The sequence below is a fragment of the Anabrus simplex genome, chromosome 7, assembly GCF_040414725.1.
Source record: "Anabrus simplex isolate iqAnaSimp1 chromosome 7, ASM4041472v1, whole genome shotgun sequence".
Taxonomy (NCBI): Eukaryota; Metazoa; Arthropoda; class Insecta; order Orthoptera; family Tettigoniidae; genus Anabrus; species Anabrus simplex.
The window spans coordinates 264288600-264313768 of record NC_090271.1 but is presented as its reverse complement, the minus strand read 5'-3'; the positions used below and the strand labels follow the sequence as shown (position 1 = coordinate 264313768).

General features: G+C 38.3%; 1 protein-coding gene across 1 annotated transcript in view; it reads left to right on the top strand.

Annotated features, from left to right (window-relative positions):
* The first annotated feature begins 1238 nt into the window (after positions 1–1238).
* The window catches only part of LOC136877105 (uncharacterized), a 75749-nt gene continuing 51818 nt past the window's right edge, over positions 1239–25169 (top strand). Inside the window, exon 1 of the mRNA XM_067150920.2 lies at positions 1239–1369. Within this exon, the coding sequence (XP_067007021.1) occupies positions 1292–1369 (78 nt within the window). The 5' untranslated portion in view covers positions 1239–1291. The remainder of the gene's footprint in view (positions 1370–25169) is intronic.

Here is a 25169-nt window from a genome sequence, read left to right as displayed (position 1 = left end):
AGTGGTATATTATTATAAGCCTCATCAGTTATGCAATCATGTTTTACAACATTCTCACTACTTCATCGCCTACAATAAGTAAATAATGAAATATTAGAAATTAAATAATAACAAATGTTTAATAATAATAATAATAAAACTATTACTTTGGTCGCTAAAAAATACAACCAAATTAAGTTAAAACTGTTCTACACGCTTCATGATACGTGCAGAGAGATTTTAAGTTTGTCAGTTTGGAAAATAATTAAATTGGTTCACGAATATAAAATATAGTGTATTTTTAACACATTTGCACATAATATTTAAATGAAACAGAGTTGAAACTTAACAGAGAAGTTTATTTATAAAATGATTAAAATCTGTTCTATTACATACGTTTAGTGAATAATTTTCCTTTGCATTTATTCGCTTTCTCCTTCAAACAAATCCATTTGGTAACATTAAATTGTCTGTAACTCTAATCATTCAATAAAGCACATTGCTTACATTTCTCTGTCTCGATAAATTTCATAATAGCACAAAAACAAGCAAAAACAAACAAACAAACACACTCAAAACTCAACACTGTTGTAGAGCTAACGTTCTGTATGACAACTAGAGCAGAACTGGATTATTAAGACGGGCGGAAGAGGGATGGAAAGGAAAACCCTGGAACGAGCTGGCACCCTTCCCAAATATTTTGTGTCCGCAATCGAGACTGAGGGGTGTCTGCAATCAACACGTAACCAACTGGTCACGTAGCCATAATAAGCTTGCTGACAAACCCGAAGATGGATTTCCACGGTTTCATATTTTAACACAATGTAAATGGTGGGGTTGTTCCTTAATGAACATGACGGCTGCTTCCTTCTCGATCCTAGTCCCTTCCCACCCTTGCGTCATCGAACACTTTGATGTGTTAGTACGACGTTAAACTACTAGCAGAAAAACCCGTACACGTGTAGTTAACAACAGGCTTCACTTGGTCGAGCAGGAGAAAACTTCCCACACATGGGAACTGCATACGTAAATAAGTTGACTAATGTTGCTCTATTGTCATCGTTTATCACCCGATCTCATTAATGTCAAGTTTCCATTAGGCTATCACTCCGGTTGAGATTATAATCGCATTGTTATGGTCAACAAGCACCTTGAATTCCTATTCAACATAACGGATGCACAGTGGTTGTGAAATCTACTATATTTTATCACTCAGCTTAATTTCAGCTCAAACAAGTGTCTATGTGCAGTTAGTCTCCAAGAGCATTAGGGGATTGTCTGCAGCTCTGAAGTGTTGTCCCAAAGCTCCGATATGTTGGGCGCTTTATTGATTGTTTTGGTGACCATTGAAATTTGCTGTTCACTGGAACAACCTAGTTTAGGAGAAGCTGTAAGTCTTTAAACCACTATAATCTATATATATATTGTACCCGCCCCTACCCAGAAAAGGCTCCGGCATGAAATCTACAGGGCGTTAACGGGTTGAAATAAAATAAAATAGGCGCTTATCTAACATTACCTTAAAGGCATACAGGGTAGGAGAAATGTGGCATGCTTAACTACAATGAGAACACATTTGAATTGAAGTTTAAATTAATACAAGCGGTTTATTAGACCTAGATGATGATGGGAATGATGCATCTATTTTTGCAAATGAATTACATTAATTATTAACAATTGTGGTTTGTTATCGACTTGTAGTCGTGTGTGATGGATCCGAGTATTGTTTATCGCAAAGCGATTCGCCGTGACGTGATACGAACGGAAACATTTACCATAAACACTGAGGCTATATGACATTATTGACTAATGAAATTAACATTCATGCAACAAGTCTGAGCGATCCCTATACTAAAACACAAAATTATTTCCCAACGAAATACCATGAAAGAAATTATATAAATGTGGAACAAACGCCCGGGTTTGAACCGACCCCCACTAGAATGCAATTCGCCGCGCCGATGGTCAGAACCATCGCCGACGCTAATTATAGTCACAACATGTTACATAAACAACACAGAGAAACACAGATTATATACAATGAACACGTGAGGCACCCCATTCTTCATTTTAGCATTGCGGAATACCAATGCCGACGTAGGGAACTGAACTGACAACCCCTTAGGAGGAATGTAGGACACTGAAACCCCTAGCTACATTATACTCAAATGAGTAACGACAGTGAACTAACAAATACTGGTACCAATCGCCGTGTCATTTATTAGCGAATACTTCATTCTGGCGTGTTGAATATTTCCCATTATTAGCCGATTCCTACAGGCCTTGTTTTCTTTAACTCAAGGCTCCCCTCTCATATGAGCGGACACACACACAAAAACACGCCTGTTTACTAGGTCAAGCGCCCCAACCCCTGCCACGGGTGGTCAATGGCCTCGGCCTTCACAGGCATGTCTGTCTGTTAGGTCATCAGCCCAGAGGCTGGTTGGATCCTCAAATAGCATCACCAAAGGCTATGCAGTTATACGGAAACCACAAAAACCAATGGCAGTACCAAAATGAGGCGTACTAGGCAAGATGAGGAGTGAGGTAGTTTGCCATTGCTTTCCTCACTGGGCCAGCCAGTGCTATTGTAGCACAACTAACCCTATGAGCAACACCTTTCATGACACTCTGACACACTGGTTGTGCTCTGAATGTCATTAATCAGCACCACCCATACCCCAGCAGCTTCCATATTGTCACAGCGATGGATGAGATTAGGACTTCAGTGGAAGCTACACTTTGCTCTGGCCTGTGCCAAGGGATCATAACACGCCCTTTCTTTAACAAAAAAACACTTCATCCCGAGGTGCGTTCACAACAAACTGAGGTATGTTCCTCATTAAGCAAATTGCATCAGCTCCCAATACATCACCTCGATTCAACACATATTTTTTAAAACAATCATGACTTCACAACACGACACCGGTTTTTAAGATACCAATATTTGTATGATCATCGTCATTACAATTTATTATTATTATTATTATTATTATTATTATTATTATTATTATTATTATTATTATTATTATTATTGCTGGATTCGTCATTACACTATCTTCCTACGTGATTTACCTGGTAATTAGATCATACTGTGTGATCATACCGAACTTCCTCGTAATGACGATGTAATTTTGACGATGTAATTAATCCCTAATAAATTTGTGATTAACACATAATTAATTTCTAATTAAATCGTCATACGGCAATACAATAATGAATTAAATATTCACACGCTAATCAGCTCAATCAAAAAATTAATACTGTAATTAACTTCTAATTAAATATTCACATCGCGATCAACCCAATTAAATTTTCACACGGTAATTAACTAAATTAAATATTTGCACGGTAATTAACTCAATTAAATATTCACACGGTAATTAACACAATTAAATTGTAAATAAATTATTATAAACCTGATCAAATAATCCAGCTTAAATTGTAACACTCCCTAGCTAAATATTTCAAAGGAGGCCTGGGGCATCAGTTCCATCTTAATTTCTCGTGACTTTGAGGCTTCACGTCGCATACTTATATTATTTATCAGTCATGCATTTTTGATACAGGATCAACTACGGCCTAGCTTAAATTACCCTGAATTTACTAAAATACTAGTCTCCTGACGTCTTAATTGTACACAAGTCTCCCAAAATAAACTAACTGAGTAAATCTTCTACCGCATGCAAACCTATTAAATTATTGTCACAATTATTTACAGTTAAATCACTCAGACCTGTTATTAATTAAATTAAATAAGACATAAAAGCTACGAGCTCCATTTTGGCACTACAATATTTTAATTAAGTTATCCCTAACATGATAGCGTCAGCTTATGATAAATAATTCCCGTCTCCTCTAATCAGGACATATAATATGAAAAATACTCATCTCCATCACTTGATGACCCGTCGTCAGCTCGGGAAGTCCATTGCTGGTTTACTGCTTATCCATTGGCACCAAAGCAATTACTGGTGGCACCATTCTTCCTTCAGGATGGAAGTCCATAGTTTCTGATTGATGAAGCCGCTGGCGGTATCCCTAGGCACACAACACGTCACTATTTATTTCAAAATCTGCTTAGTTGCGTTCAGTGTGAACGTCCGGCCACGATTTCGGATATTACTTCGCAATCCGCGGTTCAGTATCGGATTCCGCGTACCTTTGTTACTACATTACACAGTAGTGCCGTAATAATAATAATAATAATAATAATAATAATAATAATAATAATAATAATAATAATAATAATAATAATAATAATAATACGAATCGTATTGGGTGTTCGCGACACGTCACTGATTTTTTAAAGTTTAATCACTGGTATCACGTCTATCAAATCTATGCACTATTTACGTACAGTACGCTATTTCACTTGAAAATTAAGTTTAAAGTCACTTAAACAAAGGATCAATGGGAGATTAACTGAACACAGCTCCGCCGTCGGTAAGCTGCGAGTCTCGAATGACCCGCTTCTTCCTCGGCAGTGCTTTTTACAAGGGGATCATTTCTCCCACCTCTAAACTGCATATGGTCTATCCACGGCCCATTAGAGGTCAAATATTACAACTATCAGGTGACCAGTATTCACCTGACGTGATTGAGACATATCCGTACGATTATTCTTCGCAGGATCTTCTTTAATTAATTAAAGTCTGTCCGGCTTCCCCTACCACGCGAGGGTGAACTCCCTTGTCAAGGAGGTGTCATGAGAATGAACAGATGGCCCCGGTACTTTTTCACACAGAAACAACACACTATTCTTTCTTCATCTGAAAGTTATCAAGTAAGAGGGCATTAGACGCTCTAAATAAATGTCCCAGCGACATTTATCTCTTTCAAATCGGGAGACGACTCCAGAATTCAAATTTCATTAATTTTTAGATCGTAGATAATTAAGTTGGCTAGTCTGAATTAAAGATGGTTTCCATATTTCGTTTCCCGCATTCTCCTCGTCGTGAGGAAGGGATGTCTTCTCTCGAGTTACGTCATGGGGAATTTCCGATTGCAGACCCGCCTGAGTCTAGGTGGACTTGGTTTCTGCCGCGAGTTCCAGCTACACAAAGGACAATATTGCGCAATAGATCGCAAGTAATGAAACCCTGCAGAATAAATTTAAAAGACTCATTTTATCTGTCTTAATGATATGGATAGTAATTAGTTTTGGTTTTATTCCCTCAAAGATCATTGCGTCTGTAATTTCACAGACCAGTATTAACCAGAGGTCCTTGGGTCATGCCCCTGTTGGGTGCAATATATATATAATAACATGTCCTGACTGGCTGACTGACTGACTGACTGACTGACTGACTCATCATCGCCGAGCCAAAACTACTAGACATAAGAAATGAAATTGTGGGGGATATATTTATATTAGGGTGTAAGTGCTCACTAAGGGGGATTTTTGGATATTCCCGGCGCTAAGGGAGTGAAAAGGCGGGGATGGATTTTTAAAATGAGGATATCTATATCTCAAAAACTTAAAAGCTCACAGACGTAAAAATTAGTATTTGGAATCTCCTTTAAAAATAAAGAGACGTATTTTTCTGTTTTTGGATAATCCGATGAATAGGGGGTGAACAGGAGTGACAAACGGAATGAATTTGTAAAAAGACTATATCTGCAAATTATCTCAGACAGGTACCGTAACATATTACAGAACTAGCAAATGTACCCGGGCTTCGCTGCAGTATTCTACATTGTATACGGATTTCTCCGTAAATTACTGCAAAGGGAGTGAGTAAGATTATACTAAATTGCATCTACAAACGAACTTCACCATGCGACGCCTCATTCAGTGTTCTACATGGTTGGTCCTATGACATTTTCTCGTATCTCCTATATTTATGGGTTAGATTCAGTTAGTCATTGAAAGGGGCGAAATTTGGTACAGTTTTCATATACTACTTTATACTTTTGATACCCATGTGACACTGGAATCATAATATTTGGCGAATATATGGCCACTGCTCATGTCAACGTGCCTGCCTAATGTCATGATTCCATCTTTCCTATAAGTATGCGAAACGATAACATATACGTGTAAAACGTACTGCAGCTCTATTTAACATATAATGGATAGATATATGACAAAAAATCGTAGGACCCCCTAAATGAAATGCGATTATGATTTCTGTTTTGTGATACGACTTACAGCTTAGCCACCAATTATCCCGAAATTAAGATTCTGCACCGTCGTTAAAATTGCATCCATATTCCGATGTCTTTCGGGGCCAAAAGTTACACATTTGCATAGCTTATAATATTTCCTCAAAGAAGAGAGTGTCCAGGCTTCGGGATTAGCATTCGCATATGTACGCAGTAAGAAAATAATACAGTTAACAAAGTTGAAATTAAAATACCAAGTGAATGATTGGAAAATAAAATGCCCCTCAATAAATTATGCTGATATGAGTTAAGGATATACGAAAGCGGTAACACAGGAGGAATTTAGGTGCAGGCATTCTTAGGTAAAGAGATAAGAAGTCTACCCAAGGAACAACCACGAATTTACAGGATTGGTGACGAAAATGGCAATACGTTACTTCCTTGCTGGCAAGCAGTGAGAGACGTTGCCATGGTAACCTGTAGGTTCGTTGATGGTCTGTCCGTCACTTAATGCAGAGCATGATACCGGCAAAAAATAGTAATTTTCTCCGTCATTTGAAGAGTAAGGTACATTATGAATATAACAAAAGTTGTTTATAATGAGGAGACGTTTCACATACACTCCACGGCGTTTACAGAAAGACCAAAGTATAAGAGAAAATGGAGGAAAACCTTTCGTGTTTTCCTATAAACACCCAGTCTATTCAAAGATTTTAAAATGATATGCATTTCGAAACCTTCCCCGGGATGTGTAATACTAAATATGATGTTTGGTCGAGATCTAACCAGCCGTTTCGCCGTGATGGTGGACCAAACAGACAAACGGACAGAAACGGAAAATAAAAACCACCGATTCTGTATTGAGTTGACCTAAAACGGAAAAATATCTGGAAAAAATGGCAAAACAAACGAAATTACAGAGAGCGGACCCGCGACAACTTTATTTATATAGATGACGGATAAGCATGAGCACGTTTAAAAGTGCAGGCCTAAACAGTACATGATATTAACAAACGGTTTGCGCCATCTGCGCCCCTTTTCTCGCTCTGCATGTTTGTTTCTAAACCATTTCTTCGTATCTCCCATATTTACCAGGTAAATTGAGTTGGAAATTTGAATAGGGTGAAATTTTGGTATATTTTTAACGCTTTACATTATTTTTTTCATACTAATGGATAAGCTAGATTCATGAAATTTGGTCCACATATGACCATTTGTCGTGCTAATGTTCGCACCAAACATTATGATCCTACCTTTCGTATAAGTGAGTCAAACAACGAAATATACTCGTAAAAAATCACCAAATTTACGAACAATCCTGAAATACGGCCAAATCTAACGTGTAAGGGAAAGAGATACGACAAGAAGTCATAGGACCAAAGTTGTAGATCACTCCAAATTGAACGAAGATTGAGCCATCCGTTTTGTGATACGACTTACCGTTTAGCCAACAAATACCTCAAAAGAATGTCTGCGCAGTCATTAAAATTGCCTACATATTTCGAATTTTGAGGAGTAAAAGTGAAAAATTTGAACATCTTGGAATTTTTCCCTCGGTTACAAGATAGAAGCTATAATTTCGCCAAATTTCAATTTTCTACCTCGTCTGGCAGGTTGTGCCGCCATCTTGATTTGAGGGGACGGCGGATAAAAATTAGGAAACTCCTGTCAATTTTTAAATTCACGGATCTTATAGGTAGTCGCTTCAGATAAATTATACGACTTGTGTTCTTATGCTGAGACTAAAATTCGAGGCCCTCAGCGTGCCCCCTTCAGGGAAGTTTGAGAATTTTCGATTTTTCTAGGGATCCTGGAGTCATTAACTTCTCCCATACCAAGTTTCAAATTTCTTAGATTTCTGGAAGTGCCTCATTAATTCACGTCTATTTTCATTTTTAAATATTTATATATACATCGCTCCAGACCGACTTGCTTTTATTATATAGATGACGGATAAGCATGAGCAGGTTTAAAAGTGCAGACCTCCACTTCCAGATTCATTACTCCTAAACGGTACATGATATTAACAAACGGTTTGCCCCATCTGACGCCCCTTTTCTTGCTATACATGTTTGTTCCTAAACCATTTCCTCGTATCTTCCATATTTACCGGGTAAATTGAGTTGGAAATTTGTATAGGGTGCAGTTTGGGTACATTTTTAACGCTTTATAATATTTTTTCCTTCTTATGGATAATAGGAGCCGTTGACCATCGATTTTAGGCCCCTTAAAACAACAAACATCATCATCATCATCACTTATGGATAAGCTAGAATCTTGAAATTTGGTCCACAAATGGCCATTGATCGTGCCAATGTCGCATCAACATTATGATCCTGTCTTTCTTATTAGTGTGTCAAACAATGAAATATACTTGTAAACGTCACCAGATTTACGAACAATCCTGAAACACGGCCAAATCTAACGTATAAGGGAGAGAGATACGACAAAAAGTCATAGGACCAAAGTTGTAGATCACTACAAATTTAACGAAGATTGTGCCATCCGTTTTGTGATACGACTTACAGTTCAGCCAACAAACACCTCAAAAGGAATGCCTGCGCAGTCATTAAAATTGCCTACATATTTCGATATTTTGGGGGTAAAAGGGAAAAATTTGAACATCTTGGAATGTTTCCGTCGGTTACAGGCTAAAAGCTATAATTTCGCCAAATTTCAATTTTCTACCTCGTCTGACAGGTTGTGCCGCCATCTTGATTTGGGGGGACGGGGGATAAAAATTAGGAAATTCCTGACAATTTTTGTGTTCACGGATCCTATAGGTTGTCGCTTCGGATAAATTATACGACTGTGTTCTTATGCTGAGACCAAAATTTGAGGCCCCCAGCGTGCCCCCTTCAGGGAAATTTGAGAATTTTGGATTTCTCTAGGGATCCTGGAGTCATCAGCTTCTCACCTACCAAGTTTCAAATTTCTAAGATTTCTGAGATTTCTCATTCATTCACGTCTATTTCCATTTTTAAATATTTATATATAAATATATATATATATATTTAAATATTTACATTCGTACTTCGCACCAGACCAACTTTCTTTTATATGTATACTGTAGATGACGGATAAGCATGAGCAGATTTAAAAATTTAACATGATGCAGACGTGAAAATTGGTATTTGCAATCTCCTTTAAAAAGGAAACTCGTATTCTTTTGTTTTCGGAAAAAACTCTTAACGGGGGCTGAAAGAATTGAAAAATTAGTTGAATTATTTGTATGAATATATATACCAAAAATCTAATGATGTTACAAATGTGAAAACTGGCATTTGGAATCTCCTTTAAAACACGCATTTGGGGCGGATATCAACTTGGTAGGGGGGACGAAAACGGAGATGAATTTTTTTTTTTCTAGTTGCTTTAGACAGATAGGTCTTATGGCGACGATGGGATAGAAAAGGCCTAGGAGTTGAAAGAAAGCGGCTGTGGCCTTAATTAAGGTACAACCCCAGCATTTGCCCGGTGTAAAAATGGGGAAACCACGGTAAACCATTTTCAGGGCTGCCAATAGTGGGATTCGAACCCACTATCTCCCGGATACAAGCTCATAGCCGCGTGCCCCTGACCGCACGGCCAACTCGCCCGGTAATGAATTCCTTTTACGAGGATACATATATCTCAAAAAAATTGAAGATGTTACAGTCGTCATAATTCGTATTTGGAAGCTCCTTTAAGGAAACGGGTAGGTACTGTTTATTTTTGGAAAATTCACTTAATTGGGGGGGGGTGAAAGGAAGTGAAAAAATTGAACTATTTTTCTGGAGATACTCATATCTCAAAACTGAAGGTTACAGACGTGGAAAATGGTATTTGGAAACTCCTTGAAATATAAAGAGACACACATTTTTGGGTGGGGTGAAACCAACTCAACGGGCGGGGGTGGAGTGAAAAAGGAGTTGAATTCTTTTCATGAGGATACTTATATCTCAAAACTGATGATGTTACAGACATGAAAATTTGTATTTGGAATTTTCCTTCAAAGTAAAGAAACCCGTAATCTTTTGTCTTTGGAAAATCCACTTAAGGGGTGAATTAATTGAAAAATTAGTTGAATTCTTTGTATGAGGATACTTATATCTCAAAAAATAAAGATGTTACATACGTGAAAATTTGTATTTGGAAACTCCTTTTAAAATAAAGAAACGCGCATTTTTGGAAGGGGGATCAACTTAACGGGCTGGGGTGAAAAAGGAGTTGAATTCTTTTTATGAGGATACTTTTTATTTCAAAAACTGAAGATGTTAGAGGCATGAACATTTGTATTTAGAATCTTCTTTCAAAGTAAAGAAACACGTGTTCTTTTGTTTTTGGAAAAACCACTCGAGGAGGGTGAATGAATTGAAAAATTAGTTGAATTCTTTGTAACTTATGAGGATACTTATATCTCAAAAACTAAAGATGTTAAAGACGTGAAAATTGGTATTTGGAATTTCCTTTAAAAATAAAGAAACACGCACTTTTGGGGAGGGGGAATCACCTTAACGGGTAGGAAGGCGGGTAGGAGGGGTAAAAAAGGAGTTGAATTCTTTTCATGAGGATACTTATATCTCAAAAACTGAAGATGTTAAAGACATGGAAATTTGTATTTGGAATTTTCTTTCAAAGTAAAGAAACACATAATCTTTTGTCTTTGGAAAATCCACTTAAGGGGGGCGAATTAATTGAAAAATTAGTTGAATTCTTTGTAAGAGGATACAGTAGAAGTCCGATATTCCGGCACGATCGGGACCGGCTCGGTGCCGGATTACCGAAAATGCCAGACTATCGGGCGGTACCTCTTACTACGATATAGGTTAAGGCGTACAGCGAAAACAGCTGTAACACGGCGTTTTGCAGTAAAATGTTGATCAGCAGAATCATTAGTTTAATAACACACTCCTCTTTTCAATCGTGTTGTTTCTTATTGCAATTCCATAATAATGCCGAAGTTCATCGATATTTTTATCTGTAGTCTTCCTTTACCATTTAGAGTCTTTCCATCTACAACTATTTTCCTTCTGTCCGCTTCAGGTTTTGAAGGCATTTTCTCATCCGTTTTTGAACGTGGCCCATACATTCAATTTTTGAAATCTGTTTTTTATCATAGGGTTGGTTTTCCAGTACTCAGTATAGCACACAGCCTTCTAGGCTGAATATTTCCAGAGATGGAGATATTTTTGTAAGTCATTGCATAACGACTGGATTGTATCAGATACATTTGCACTATTAACTTTGAAATAATAAAAAATACACTTCCAATGGTTTCGAAAAATAATGAATCAAATTGTTCAGGAGAGATTATTATTAAGAGATAATAACATTAAAAAATCCTGGAATGGTGCCGGACCATCGGGCGTTCCGGACTGTTGCATGCCGGACTAATGGAATTCTACTGTACTTCTATCTCAAAAAATAAAGATGTTACACACGTGAAAAGTAGTATTTGGAATCTCCTTTAAAAATAAAGAACAACGCATTTTTTAAATCTACGTAAGGGGTGTGGGGTTGAAAATAAGTAAATAAGGAATTGAAATATGTTAATGAGGATAATTTATCTTAAAAACTGAAGCTGCTACTGACGTGAAAGTTGGTATTTTGAATTTCGTTTCATAATAAAGTAACAAGCATTTATTTTGTTTTTGGAAAGTCCACTTAAGGCGGGAGAGGGTTAGAAAGAAGTGAAGAAGAAGAAGAAGAAGAAGAAGTTGAATTATTTTTATGGGTATACATTTATCTCAAAAACTGAAGGTGTTACAGACGTACAGACAGGAAAACTGGTATTTGGAATCTCCTTTAAAAGTAATGAAACACACATTTTTCGATTTCGGAAAATCCAGTTAAGGGGTTGAAAGGAATTGGAAAAGCGGGTGAATTTTTAAAATGAGCACCGGTATATCTACATTATATGTCAAAAACTTAACGTGTTAGAGACAAGAAACTTGGTATTTGGAAAGTCCTTTAAGAATACAGGAACGTGTACCTTTTTTGTTTTCGGAGAAGGCACTTAACAGGGTGTGAAAAGACGTTAAAAATAGTTGAATTATTTTTATGAAGATACTTATATCTTAAAAACCAAAGATGTTACAGACGTGAAAATTGGTATTTTGGAATCTCCTTTAAAAATAAAGAAACGCGTATTTTTGTTTTCGGAAAATACACTTAAATTGGGGTGAGGGTGGGGGGAGGACTGATCGAGGGGTTGAATTCTTTTTATGGGGATACTTACGTAAATTTCAAAAACTGAAGATGTTACGGATGTGGGAATAGGTATTTGGAATCTCCTTTAGAAATAAAGAGTTATTTTTTTCGACTTTAGAGAAGACTGTTTCTCACATGTACAGTTCTATGTCGCATGGTCGTCTTAGTTCCAAAAGGTAATTCCACAAACATGGTTTACAAAGAATTTCTTGGGTAAATGAAACTCAATTTTGGGTGAGTTTTTATACTTTAGGAATTTTCAGATAATGTCTTAGTACAGTGCCGAGGAGCGATTACTTTGATCAAATTACGAAATCCACGCGAGCGAAGCCGCGGGTAATTGCTAGTCTATATATATAAAATAAGAGTTTTGTCTGTACATTGCTCAGAATTTGAAAAGAATGGTATTTCTGTATCGGTCATGTCCATAGTAACAAGAAAATGCACTTTTTACATTTCCGTAATTTCTGTCTGTCTGTCTGTCTGTCTGTCTGTCTGTCTGTCTGTCTGTCTGTCTGTCTGTCTGTCTGTCTGTCTGTCTGTCTGTCTGTCTGTCTGTCTGTCTGTCTGTATGTATGTATGTATGTACACGCATCACGAGAAAACGGTTGAAGAGAATTTAATGGAAATCGGTATGTGAAGTCAGGGGATGAGCCTCTACAATCTAGGCTATAAATCATTTTACTCACGCTAAGTGAAATGGTACTTTAGGGGAAGGCCTAAAATTGAATTCTCAACTATTTATGTTATTAGTGGTCTAATGAAAATCGGTATGTGAAGTTGGGGGATGAGCCTCTACAATTTAGGCTATACATCATTTTACTCACGCTGAGTGAAATGGTAGTTTAGGGGAAGGCCTAAAATTTAATTCTCAGATATTGTTGTTATTAGTAGTCCTATCTTGATGAAAATCGGTATGCAAAGTCAGGAAATAAGTCGCTATAGTCTAGGCTGTAAATTATTTTATTCACGCTGAGTGAAATGGTAGTTTAGGGGAAGGCCTAAAATTTAAAACTTAAATATTTCTTATTAGAGGTGTAATCGATGAATGCTACATAACTAAGGTTATATAGTATTAAATTTCCTATTATTCATGTCTTATACATTGTTACCGTACTGGCTATGATCAGAGATTTTCATGAATTTGGATTTTTGTTATTACGTCCATATCAGCGCCGAGTAACGAGAAAATGGGTAAATAGTATTTAATGAAAATCGGTATGTAAAGTCGGAGAATAAGAAACTACAGTTTACGGTATAAAATATTTTACAAATCACAGAGTCGAAAGAAAACTAAATGTGAAGGCCTACAATATAGAAATCTCATAACGTTGATCAACAATAGCATTACATTGACCATTGTTTGTCGTGATGTGCTTTGTGGCTTCTGTTGTCCCTCATCTCCGGTAGATAGGATTACTGCTGCGTACAGAGTATTTTTTGTGTGATTTACGTCGCACCGACATAGGTTTTATGGCGACGATGGGATAGGAAAGGGCTAGGAGTGCCTTAGGCCTTAATTAAGGTACAGGCCCAGCATTTGACTGGTGTGAAAGTGGGAAACAACGGAATACCATCTTCAGCGCTGCCGACAATCGGGTTCGAATCCACTATCTCTCGGATGCAAGCTCACAGCTGCGCACCGCTAACCACACGGTCAACTCGCCCAGTCGTACAGAGTGTAACAGCCTGCCTGAATATTGATGGGAAGTAGCTGGGGAGTTGGATAACTTTCTTCTTTAGCATGCCTTTCTCCTGGTTTATAAATTTTTTGATACTACTGGTACGTAACACACTGGATCGTCATAGCATTCGGGCTATTCAACCCCTCTTTTGAGGCACTGATTGGAATTAACAGTGTGCATATTTAGCAGAATAATGGCAGATGAGTGTTCATGGCAATCTGAGGCCTGGTCATCCCAGCTCTGGAACTTTGGACTATTAGATTGGCACCTCCATCTAACCGCAGCACTGTTCGTTAAAAGTAATAAAACGTGCGGCTTTCCATTTGATCGAGTATTTTATATGATAGCATTGCTTTTAATCGCTACATTCATACTCATGTTTTTGTAATGACCTATGTTGATTTCAGTTAGGAAAACCACAAAGTCAGTCTTTCTGAGAATCCCGTAGCGAAGCACGGGTACATCAGCTAGTCTCTATATAAAAAGGAACACATCCTGTCACCTGTTTTGATATATTATTGAGCCTATTTGAGAGACATAAATGAAATTAAAATATTGTGCCTCTACAAATGAATGTACATAGTCTAACCAATATTAGACAGACTGACTCATTCATCATCACCGAGCAAAACTGCTGGAATAAAGAAATGAAATTTTGAGGATACATTTATATCACACTGTAGGTGCTTGATTAGGGAGGATTTTCGGATATTCCGTCGCTAAGGGGGTGAAAAGGGGGTGAATTTTTAAATGAGTGTATCTATATCTCAAAACTTTAAAAGTTTACAGGTGTAAAAATTGGTATTTAGAATCTCCTTTAAAAATAAACACGTATTTTTTTGTTTTCGGAAAATCCCATTAGAAGGGATGAAAAATGGAGAAAAAGGGTGAAAAATGGTTGAATACCTTTAATGAGGATAATTATTTCTCAGAAACTGAAGATATTACAGACCTGAAAATTGGTATTTGGAATCTCCTTTAAAAATAAAGAAACACGTATTTTTTTGTTTTGGGAAAATTCAATTAATGGGGGTTAAGCAGGAATGACAAATGGGGTGAATTTTTAGAAAGACTACATGTACAGTATGTCTCAGAAAAGTGAACTGTTACAAACGTAAAAATTTGTATTTGGAATCTTCTGTAAAAGTAAAGAAACATAGGTGATTTGTTTTCGGAAACTCCACTTAAGGGGAACTAAAAAGGGAGTGAAATTTTAAAATGAGAATGTGTACAGTGTATCTCAAAAACTTAACATGTTAGAGAAGTGAAAATGGTATTTTTATATCTATTAAAAATAAAGAAACATGTATTTTTTGTTTTCGGTAAAACCACTTGGGTGGGGGATAAAAATGACTGAAAATGGGGTTGAAATAATTTTATTAGGATACTGATATTTCAAAAACTGAAGATGTTACAGACGTGAAATTTGGTATTTCCTTTAAAAATAAAGAAATAAGTACTTGTTTTGAAAATCCATTAAAAGGGGGGAGAATTGAAAAATTAGTTGAATTATTTGTATAAAGATACTACTATCTCAAAAATGAAATATGTTGCAGACGTGAAAATTGGTATTTGAAATCTGCTTTAAAAGTAAGGAAACACGTATTCCTTTGATTTCGGAAAATCCAATGAGTGGGGATGAAAGAATTGAAAAAATAATTGAATTAATTGTATGAGGTTACTTACATCTAATAAAAACTAAAGTTGTTATAGACGTGAAAATTGGTATTTGGATCTTCTATAAAAACAAAGAAAAACGCATTTTGGGGGAAATAATCTTGGGGGCGGGGGTGAAAAGAGTTGAATTCCTTTTATGAGGACACATATCTTAAGAACTTAAGTTGTTATGTTCGTGATAATTTGTATTTAGAAGATCCTTTACTAATAAAAAACAAGTACCGAGCTCGATAGCTGCAGTCGCTTAAGTGCGGCCAGTATTCAGTAATCGGGAGATAGTGGGTTCGAGCCCCACTGTCGGCAGCCCTGAACATGGTTTTCGTGGTTTCCCATTTTCACGCCAGGCAAATGCCTGGGCTGTACCTTAATTAAGGCCACGGCCGCTTCCTTCTACTTCCTAGGCCTTTCCTATCCCATCGTCGCCATAAGACATGTCTGTGTTGCTGCAACGTAAACCAAATAGCAAAAAAAAAAACAAGTATTTTTCCGGAAAATTCACCTAAGGGCGGAGTGTGAAAGGAAATGAAAAAGTGAATTATTTTTATGGGGATACTTATATCTCAAAACTGAAGGTAACAGACGTGAACATTGGTATTTGGAATCTTCTTTAAACATAAAGAAACACGCCTTCTTTTTTCGGTGAGAGGGAAACAACTTAACGGCGGTGGGGTGAAAAAGGAGTTGACCAATTGATTTTACTGTTCATAATATACTTGATTCTGATCAATAAAGAATTATTTTTAACCTTTCGTGGGTTCATTTTCAAGATCCATATTTTCCTTGGGAGAATTTAAAGTTAGATTACAGTAGATTCTGCTGGTATATGAAGAAAAATTTAAACACATTTGAAGTATACGATAGGAACGATATTGACCATGCAATTGTTCGCCTCTATAATAAGGTTAATAATGCGCTGAAGTATATCATTCGTATCGCCAGAAATCCCGCGCACTTGCCTACGCGCAACAATGGTGCTGGTCACATTGTCAGCAATAACAATGGCAGCAGATGTAATTTACCGCCAAGTAGCGGTCTTGCATCTTGCTGCGGGGTCCAGAACATCAATAATAATAATAATAATAATAATAATAATAATAATAATAATAATAATAATAATAATAATGTTCTGGACCGTCGTCAAAATGTGCGGACCGGACTGGAAACGGGTCCTGGCCGGGTAATGACTACGAATGCAGTCCGGCCGCGAGTTCAGTACCGACAAGGCACCCAAGACGACACCACGCCGGATCTCCTCAAGGATTTGATCCATATTAAAAATGCTTAAAGGAAAATATGGCAGAGATTTAGGGACCCAACTGACCGAGCGGAATACCTGGACCTAGCCCGGGAAGTACGAAATCAACTGCTGGAAAGGAAGATTGAAAAATGGTAGGAAATTTGCCATCAGGTCGCGAATTTTGGCGGATTACATATAAAATGCTAAGCATTCAATTATAAATTTCAGTATAATACCGTAGCAAATACGTTTATCTTGCTAGTATAATATGGTCACAGCTACCGTGTGCAGACACTTTAATTTCACGCCATCTACCTGTCTTCTCGTCAATGGGTCAGCAGAGATCTTTTACATGCCGACATCGTACAACATGGAGTGTCGAATGAACTTTTTTCCACCCTTCAAAAATTCCGCCGCGTTTGAACCCACTATCTTCGGTCCGGAGGCCGATACTCTATCACTGATCCACAGAGGCAGCTTTTCAACCACAATCTGCTGCACTCTCCATGCATTTACTCTGATATATGATTGCACCTAACAAATCATTTGGAAAAGCAAAGTTCTCAGTAGTTATCTGCCGCTCCTGCGTTTTCTGTACATTATCAATAGAATGATTGCCTTTTACTCCGTACCCTGTGCAAAATTTATATTGTATAGTATTCTTTTTCGGTTTGGCAACCTCAGTCAATTGAGGAAGATTAAATATTATTATATTCTAATATTATTATCAACCAATATCTCATTTTAGATTAGACTGGTTTAGATAAGGAATTGTCATTATTGAGGGCGAAACTGGGGCTCTAGGCCCTCTCTAACAGCTAACCTCTATTGCAATATTTGATCATAATGCAACTAGAATAAGCAATATTATAATGCAAGGTCACGTCTAGGGGAGAGGTTAGGAGGGTTCAAACCCTCCGAGATAAAAGTGAAGTTGACAAATTTAAACAGTACATACGGGTTTTGAAATAGCATACAGTAAATTAGAAATATCACAAAAACAAACCCAAACCAAACCCCATGGCACTACAGCCCTTGAATGGCCTTGGCCTACCAAGCGACCGCTGCTCATCCCGAAGACCTGCAGATTACGAGGTGTCGTGTGGTCAGCACGATGGATCCTCTCGGCCGTTATTCTCGGTTTTCTAGACCGGGGACGCCATCTCACCGTCAGATAGCTACTCAATTCTAATCACGAAGTATGAGTGCACCTCGAACTTGCCCTCAGGTCCAGGTAAGAATCCCTGGCCTGGCCGGGAATCGAAGCCGGGGCCTCCGGGTAAGAGATAGGCATGCTACCCCTACACCACGGGGCCGGTAACATCACAAAAAACAAGCATTTGCAAAATAAGTAATTTAATTTAACCTATAAAATATGTGCCATCTTTAAATGTTTCGTTATGAATATAGTTAACAAATATACATAAAACATAAATGGACGATTTAATTTTGGTGAAAAATACGGATTGTTTTATGTTCTTAATACATTTTGCACAATAAAAATCAATTTTAAAAACATGTATAAATATTTTCATGTTATCGAGCAGCCAGAAGATTTTTTAAATGAATCAAACACCTAAATATTTGAATACTTACTGTTACGAAGTTCTAATGACTTTAAATTTGGCAATATCTGCCACAACCGTGCCTCCAAACTGGACCTTTCCAATGAGGAGTTCATAAATCAATTCCTCCTTGCGCAAGTACCCGGGAACGAGGACTTCGCGAGGACTTCGCGAGGACCGGACATGTTGACAGAAAATAATTTAACAATTAGGAAAATTTCCAGCAACCGACAAAATGCTTAGGGCTCGGAGCGTATTCTACGTTTTGCCGTAAAAAGGGGCTTTATCTGGACCCATTTAACCACGCTCTGCAACCACTTGTTACGGAGTTTCCGTGGAACAGAGAGAGGTGAAAGAAAGTGCTGGGGGAAATGAGTCTATCTACGATATCAAAGAATAATTTAAAACTTTAAAATAAAGGTTATATTTCTTTTCAGAAAATTAAAGGTTTATTTCAGGTACGGGTAGTCAGGTACAAAATATTAATTCTGATACAAGAATAGAAAACCCAAGGATAGGTAATTTACAAGTTTTGAGCTTCAAGCTTCAAATTTACAAGTTTCCAAAGTCGCTAATATTGCGTTTAGATGGATGAGAGAAATCTCTCAAAACACAATTTTCAAGAGCGCTTTGCTCCAAGAGCTACAAATTTACTCACTATTACACAAATATTAGGAAAGAGCTTCCATGCTCTCCAAATTCAACCAAGGAGACTGCGCTCCGAACCCTTACAGCCTACTCACGGCAACGTTGCAAACTACCTTACAATTTCTGGCCTCTCTAGACCCAATCTACAATTTACAATACCATATTAAGTACCTTTAGTTTACACAGGGGTATCTATTACCCATGCTACTAGACCTTTCGTGAAAAAGAAGAACACGTTGATTTACTGGTCCAAACTCCGAAATATATAGAGGCGTACACTTGCACTCCTTGAAAGCCAAGTTTTAAAACCCTACTTGGGCTTGTGGCCCGATGATACAGAGGCTCATCCCAAACTACTGAGGTGACTAGAAGGATAATTTAATTTACGATTTACAGGAGAAAAACAGTTACAAAATTGTGGGCACCTAAAAATAAATTGAAGGGGAATTCAAGAGGGTAACCCACTCTCTATCCCCGATTTACTGTTTAAGTCTCTAGGACTGCATGAAGTTTTACATGAAAAAGAAGAAAAATATATATTTTTTAGAAAATTGACGGTTACCTAGCTAAAGATTAGAACCTTCCCCGCGGGTCAGTTTGCGGAGATAGCTACAGAGATAGAAAACTGGTGTCCATTACCTGGGCAGATGTTCTGCCTGCCGAAGAATGAGGAACTCCGCCTCCTCTCTTAACACACAAACTCAGAAATTTGACGATCTATCAGACCAGTTAGCCCGAAAAAGCTACAGCTTTTATACCCGACGGGAAGCTTCAAGAAGGCTCTGGACTAAATCTGGGCACATCTTCTCATTTTTATTGGTTAAACAAAAGGTTACAAGAACCCTATGATTGGCTAAAAAGTAAATACTGAAAATTTGCCATTGGTCAGACTCAAAAGCTGGCGGGATGAGAAGGAAGAAAGGAAGTGTTGCAAACCTTCAAGTACCAAAAATAATGAAAGTCAATTCAGTTGAGAAAACTTATAAACACAAAATTTCCTCAAATCTCTAGTTACTCCACTTTGCACCAGAGTGCATGACCTCAGTTAATTGGTGGAGACACCTATGGAGAAAAGAGGGAACTTCTAGTGATACACCAAAACAAAACAAAGAAATCCAATCTGTTTGGGAAACTTTAAAATAACATGTTCCTCTGTTATTAAGTAGTGGCATCTTCTGATCAATGTCCCAACTTCATGCACTAGCTGTTTCAAAATTTGTTCGAAAGATAGCGTTCCTTAAGGTGCAGGGTAGAGGTATACCTCCCGGTACAGACCTCCCCCCCCCCCCACCTCAAAGGTCCTTCCCTAGGGTGACACAGTATAACTTTCAAAAAAGAAAATTTTAACGTTCGAATTTCACGGATGAGAAATTTCTTGCTGAACGTCATTTTTAGAAAAGTAATTTGGAATTCTTGCAGTCGTAGAAGTTGGAGATACAGAGTACAAGTTTGACGGCAAGAGTGGCCGCCGCTGCCGATACCCAGGTGAGGTCCCCCGGACCCCCCAAGTACCCTCTGATACACCTCTCCCGTTCCTATGAGAGGGGTAGTCATGGTGATGGTCGCCGCACACCAGATGTACAAGTACAGTTCCAAGATGCGTTGGTTGTATGGTTACCGCACCTCAGCCCTTGCCGGAAAGATGGACCTTCGACGAGTCGCTCAGAATGAGACATAACTAGAGGGGAGTGGGCCCATACCCCACTCCGGTATCGTTCGCCCGATGTTGAGACACGGCGGCCGACGGTTGAGAGGGCACTTAAACAATAATTATCTCGGTGACAGACGTTGTTTGATGGAGTTTGAGAGTACTATATTTATTTTTGTAGGTGGTAGAGAGACGGACGACATAGATGGAGAGTGTGTGTTAGCAATACCTGGCTTTTGGGAGATGGGGTCTAGGTAATGGCCACCAGGCAATGGACAACAGGAATTATATCAGAGGGGAAGGTTTTACAAACTCTGATTATAATACATAATGTAATTTCTTTTATGATCGGGGCAGAAGGCCTCCATATTACCATGTAATTAATTTTGAGGTCGACAAACCTTCTTAAAAGAAAAATAACCTTCAATTACTGCAAAGATTTAGTGGCTAATGTTATCAAACAATGAATTTATACTGGTTTCACCTGAGAAAGGTGAGCCATAAACATCATCTCTATGGCTGATAACTGACTGATAAGGTAACCGTGGTTAGGAAATCCAAGATGATGCACGGCCCATGAAATCTGGGGGCAAGCTTGCCCACAGGTCCAAAGTTTCTAACCAGGACCTGATCTCCGACTTTTAAATTGGTGGGCCTCAGTACACCATCATATCTTTCTCTAACCTCTTCATGAGAAGCTTTAAGATTACCCTTAGCCTTATTCCATAGATCTCTAAGATTGTCGGGATCTGTTGTCTCTGGCAATATGTCATTAAGTGATGTGATCAAAGATTAGAGAGCGGCGTGTTGGGGACAAATTTAAACATTAGAGATACCGGAGTGAACTTCTGGGACTCATGAACCGCCGATTTAGAGCAAAGGCTAACCAAGGAAGTATCCCACCTGGAATGGCCTTCATGATGGAATGCAATTAAAGCAGATCGAAGACAACGATTGAGCCGCTCAGCCAGAGACGGTTGAGGATAATAAGCAGAAGTTGTTTCGTGTGAGATAGACAGGTCAAAACAGAATTTACGGAATAAGTTGGATGTAAACGCCTTAGCATTATCAGAAACTATGTATTGACAACGACCAAAAGAAGCAAAGATAGTATTCAAACAAGAAATTGTACACTGACCGGTAGCCAGCTTAGTCGGAAACAACCGTGAAAATCTAATGGAAGCCGTCTACACACACCAGAATGAATGTACTTCCATTCCCCTTTGATTGTGGGAAATGTCCGACGTAGTCTATATATAGGCGTTCCATAGGGCGAGACGCATGATGCCATGACAAGAGCCCTAGCTTAGTGGACAAGGTGGGCTTACTAAGCAAGCAAGATTTACAAGCTTTCACCATTTCTCTAATTTCACCGTCCATACCCTTCCAAATAAACATCTCTCGAATCTTTTCCCGAGTTTTTAAGATGCCTAAATGACCCCCTAATGGGGTCTCATGATAGTATTTGAAGATCATAGGCACAAGCACAGCTGGAACCACAACTTTCATCTTCTTATCGCGCCTCGAAGGGCAATACAAAACCCCGTTCCTCAGTACATAAGGGACGACATGTTCTCCAGAAGAAAGGGTTTCCATTATAGGAGCCAGCACTGGATCTTCACGTTGATATTTCTCAATATCCCGAAATAACATAGGGACATCAGTCAGAATAGCATTAATCCCTGAAGGTATGGGCATAGGAAGAGAAGAACTATCCTCCTGTTTATCGGTCTCCACTTCACGTGAAAACATGTGGCTTAGTCCATCAGCAACTACATTTTCTGATCCCCTAATATGCCTTACATCATATTGGAATACAATAATCCTGATGGCCCAGCGGGCGATACGTCCATTACGACGAGGCCTAGCAAACATCCAACTTAAGGCTTGGTTATCCGTTTCTAAGTCAAATTTGACATGTTCCAGATAAAGGCGGAACTTCTCTAGGACAAACAAAACTGCCAAACTCTCAAGGAAATCATCGATCAGATGGTAAAGGATGGTATCATTCGACCTTCCAAGTCGGCGTATTCATCGCCCATTTTTCTTGTGCCGAAACCCCAAGGTGGCTTCAGGCCTGTGATTGATTACAGGGCTTTGAACCGTAAGGTGGTGTTACAATCTGTGCCCCTTCCTGATCTTCACTCTTGTTTTTCATGGTTTCGAAAGGCCAAGTTCTTCACAATTCTCGATCTTAATCAGGCAAGTAACTAAATATCTCTCGCAGAAGAATCGAAACATCTAACGGCTTTCGCTACGGATTGGAACTTGTACGAATACAACCGCGTGCCTTCCGGTCTCCCCACGGGGGCAGCTGTTCTTACTAAACTGCTATATAGGCTATTCTAGGACATCAAATTTGAATATCTATATCACTACCTCGATAATGTAGTTGTGTTTTCTGAGACCTTTGAGAAAGATTTGGATCATCTAAAGGAAGTACAAAATCGCCTTCGTAAGGCTGGGTTGACTGTGAAATTTAAGGTAGCTTTTGCGAAACTTTCCATGTCGTTTTTAGGGCATATCGTGTCGCCCGATGGTGTTTCCATTGATCATTCCAGAACACAGGCTATCCGTGATTTAAAGCCTCCTAATGACTTCAAAGGCATTGCCAGGTTTATAGGCATGGTGAATTTCTTCAGGAAATATATTGCGAACTTCGCTAACAGAGCGGCGCCCCTGAACTTACTGCGTAGGAAAAACGTTAAATTCGAATGGGGGCCGTCTCAGCAAGCCGCTTTTGAAGATCTGAAATTAGCTCTTTGTAACGCTTCTGTATTAGCCATGCCAGATTTCTCTAAAGAATTCATTGTCCGAAGAGACGCCCCGTCACCTGCTGTTGCCGCTGTCCTTCTTCAGGAAACCGAACTCGGAAGGCGGCCCATCACCTATGCTTCTAGGAGTTTATCGGCTCAAGAAACCAATCTAACGACATCTCACTCTGGGTAGGCGAAACAGATGAACATGACACAGAATTGCACATTACATACTATCCAGTTCATTCCGTATCGATATTGTAATCAAATAAGAATTAAATAAGAACTTTTCCACCTGATCGATACTTTTATTATTTAACCTTAGGTTAAATTATGTCATTAAAAAACTGCAGTACATGTTTCAATTGCTTGGCAATCATCATCAGCTGCTTATCTTATAGCTTAGGTGAAAGAATATAAAAAACAATTGATAATTAAAATTTTTGTAAAGAACACTTAATAGTGAGGGAGGGTTGGGGGAGAGGGGGATGTTAAAATTAGATATACAAATTAAAAAACTATTTCTAAACTAAAAACTTCCTAAACTTCATTCTATGGCACTACATTCGTTCTTCAATAGTTTCAGCTGTGTTTCACTCAATGCAGAGTTCACTTGTCTTGATTATATGTTGTCCTTCATTTTTCTAGATCGTTCTTATTGTCCGCTGTTATACTAGGTCGAAGACGGTAGAGAAGGAAATAAACAAGTAAACTCCGTAACCAGGACACATTGGACAGGGGTCACACCAATGTGCCAATCTTTTGAATATTTAGAATAAATTTACACAACGAACAATTAAATAGGGATCGTACTTCAAATTATCCGTCTAAGTGAAATACTGTATAAATTCGACCATAGTTAGTATAAATTCTTCCTACTTCATTAGTTCAATTTACTGAAAATTTCGAAATGCCCTTAAGCAATATAGCCAATGGATGAGGTAAACTACCGAAACCAGGTGACATAATAGGTGACGCAATGGGAGCTTGAGAGGGCTCAAACACAACATTAATCGAAAAGAAAGGTGGAATGTGTCTTAGATGACCAGACTCAGTTTCCGATGGGGCAGATGTTCGTTGAGCAGCGATGGATTTAATACTTTTAATAGATTTAATAGGATCCTCATCAGTAGCCAAGTTCATCAAAGGGACCTGGTCGCTTTTGGGAGTAGCGGCCCCAGACAAAAATTGACTAACTCTATTAGACATATCGGACAGGTGATCAACTAGATTACCAGCCTCCTTACCATCATCATCCTTTAACTTTACAGACAATAGGTCCCTAGCCTTATTGTAGACATGAAACAGTCTAGCCTGTACTCTTTTAAGTTAGTTGGCAGATATATCACTCACTTAAAAAACTAACCACAGACGGTAGCTCGGTTTATTGTCTGTGATAGTGGATAGAGCCTCATCAATTTCTTTCTCTCCAAAAACTGGGATGCAAATACGAAGTTCTAATAACTTTAAATTTGGCAATATCTGCCACAACCGTGCCTCCAAACTGGACCTTTCTAATGAGGAGTTCATAAATCAATTCCTCCTTGCGCAAGTACGCGGGAGCGAGGACTTCGCGAGGAATTCGCGAGGACCGGACATGTTGACAGAAAAGAATTTAACAATTTGGAAAATTTACAGCAACCGACAAAATGCTTAGGATTCGGAGCGGATTTT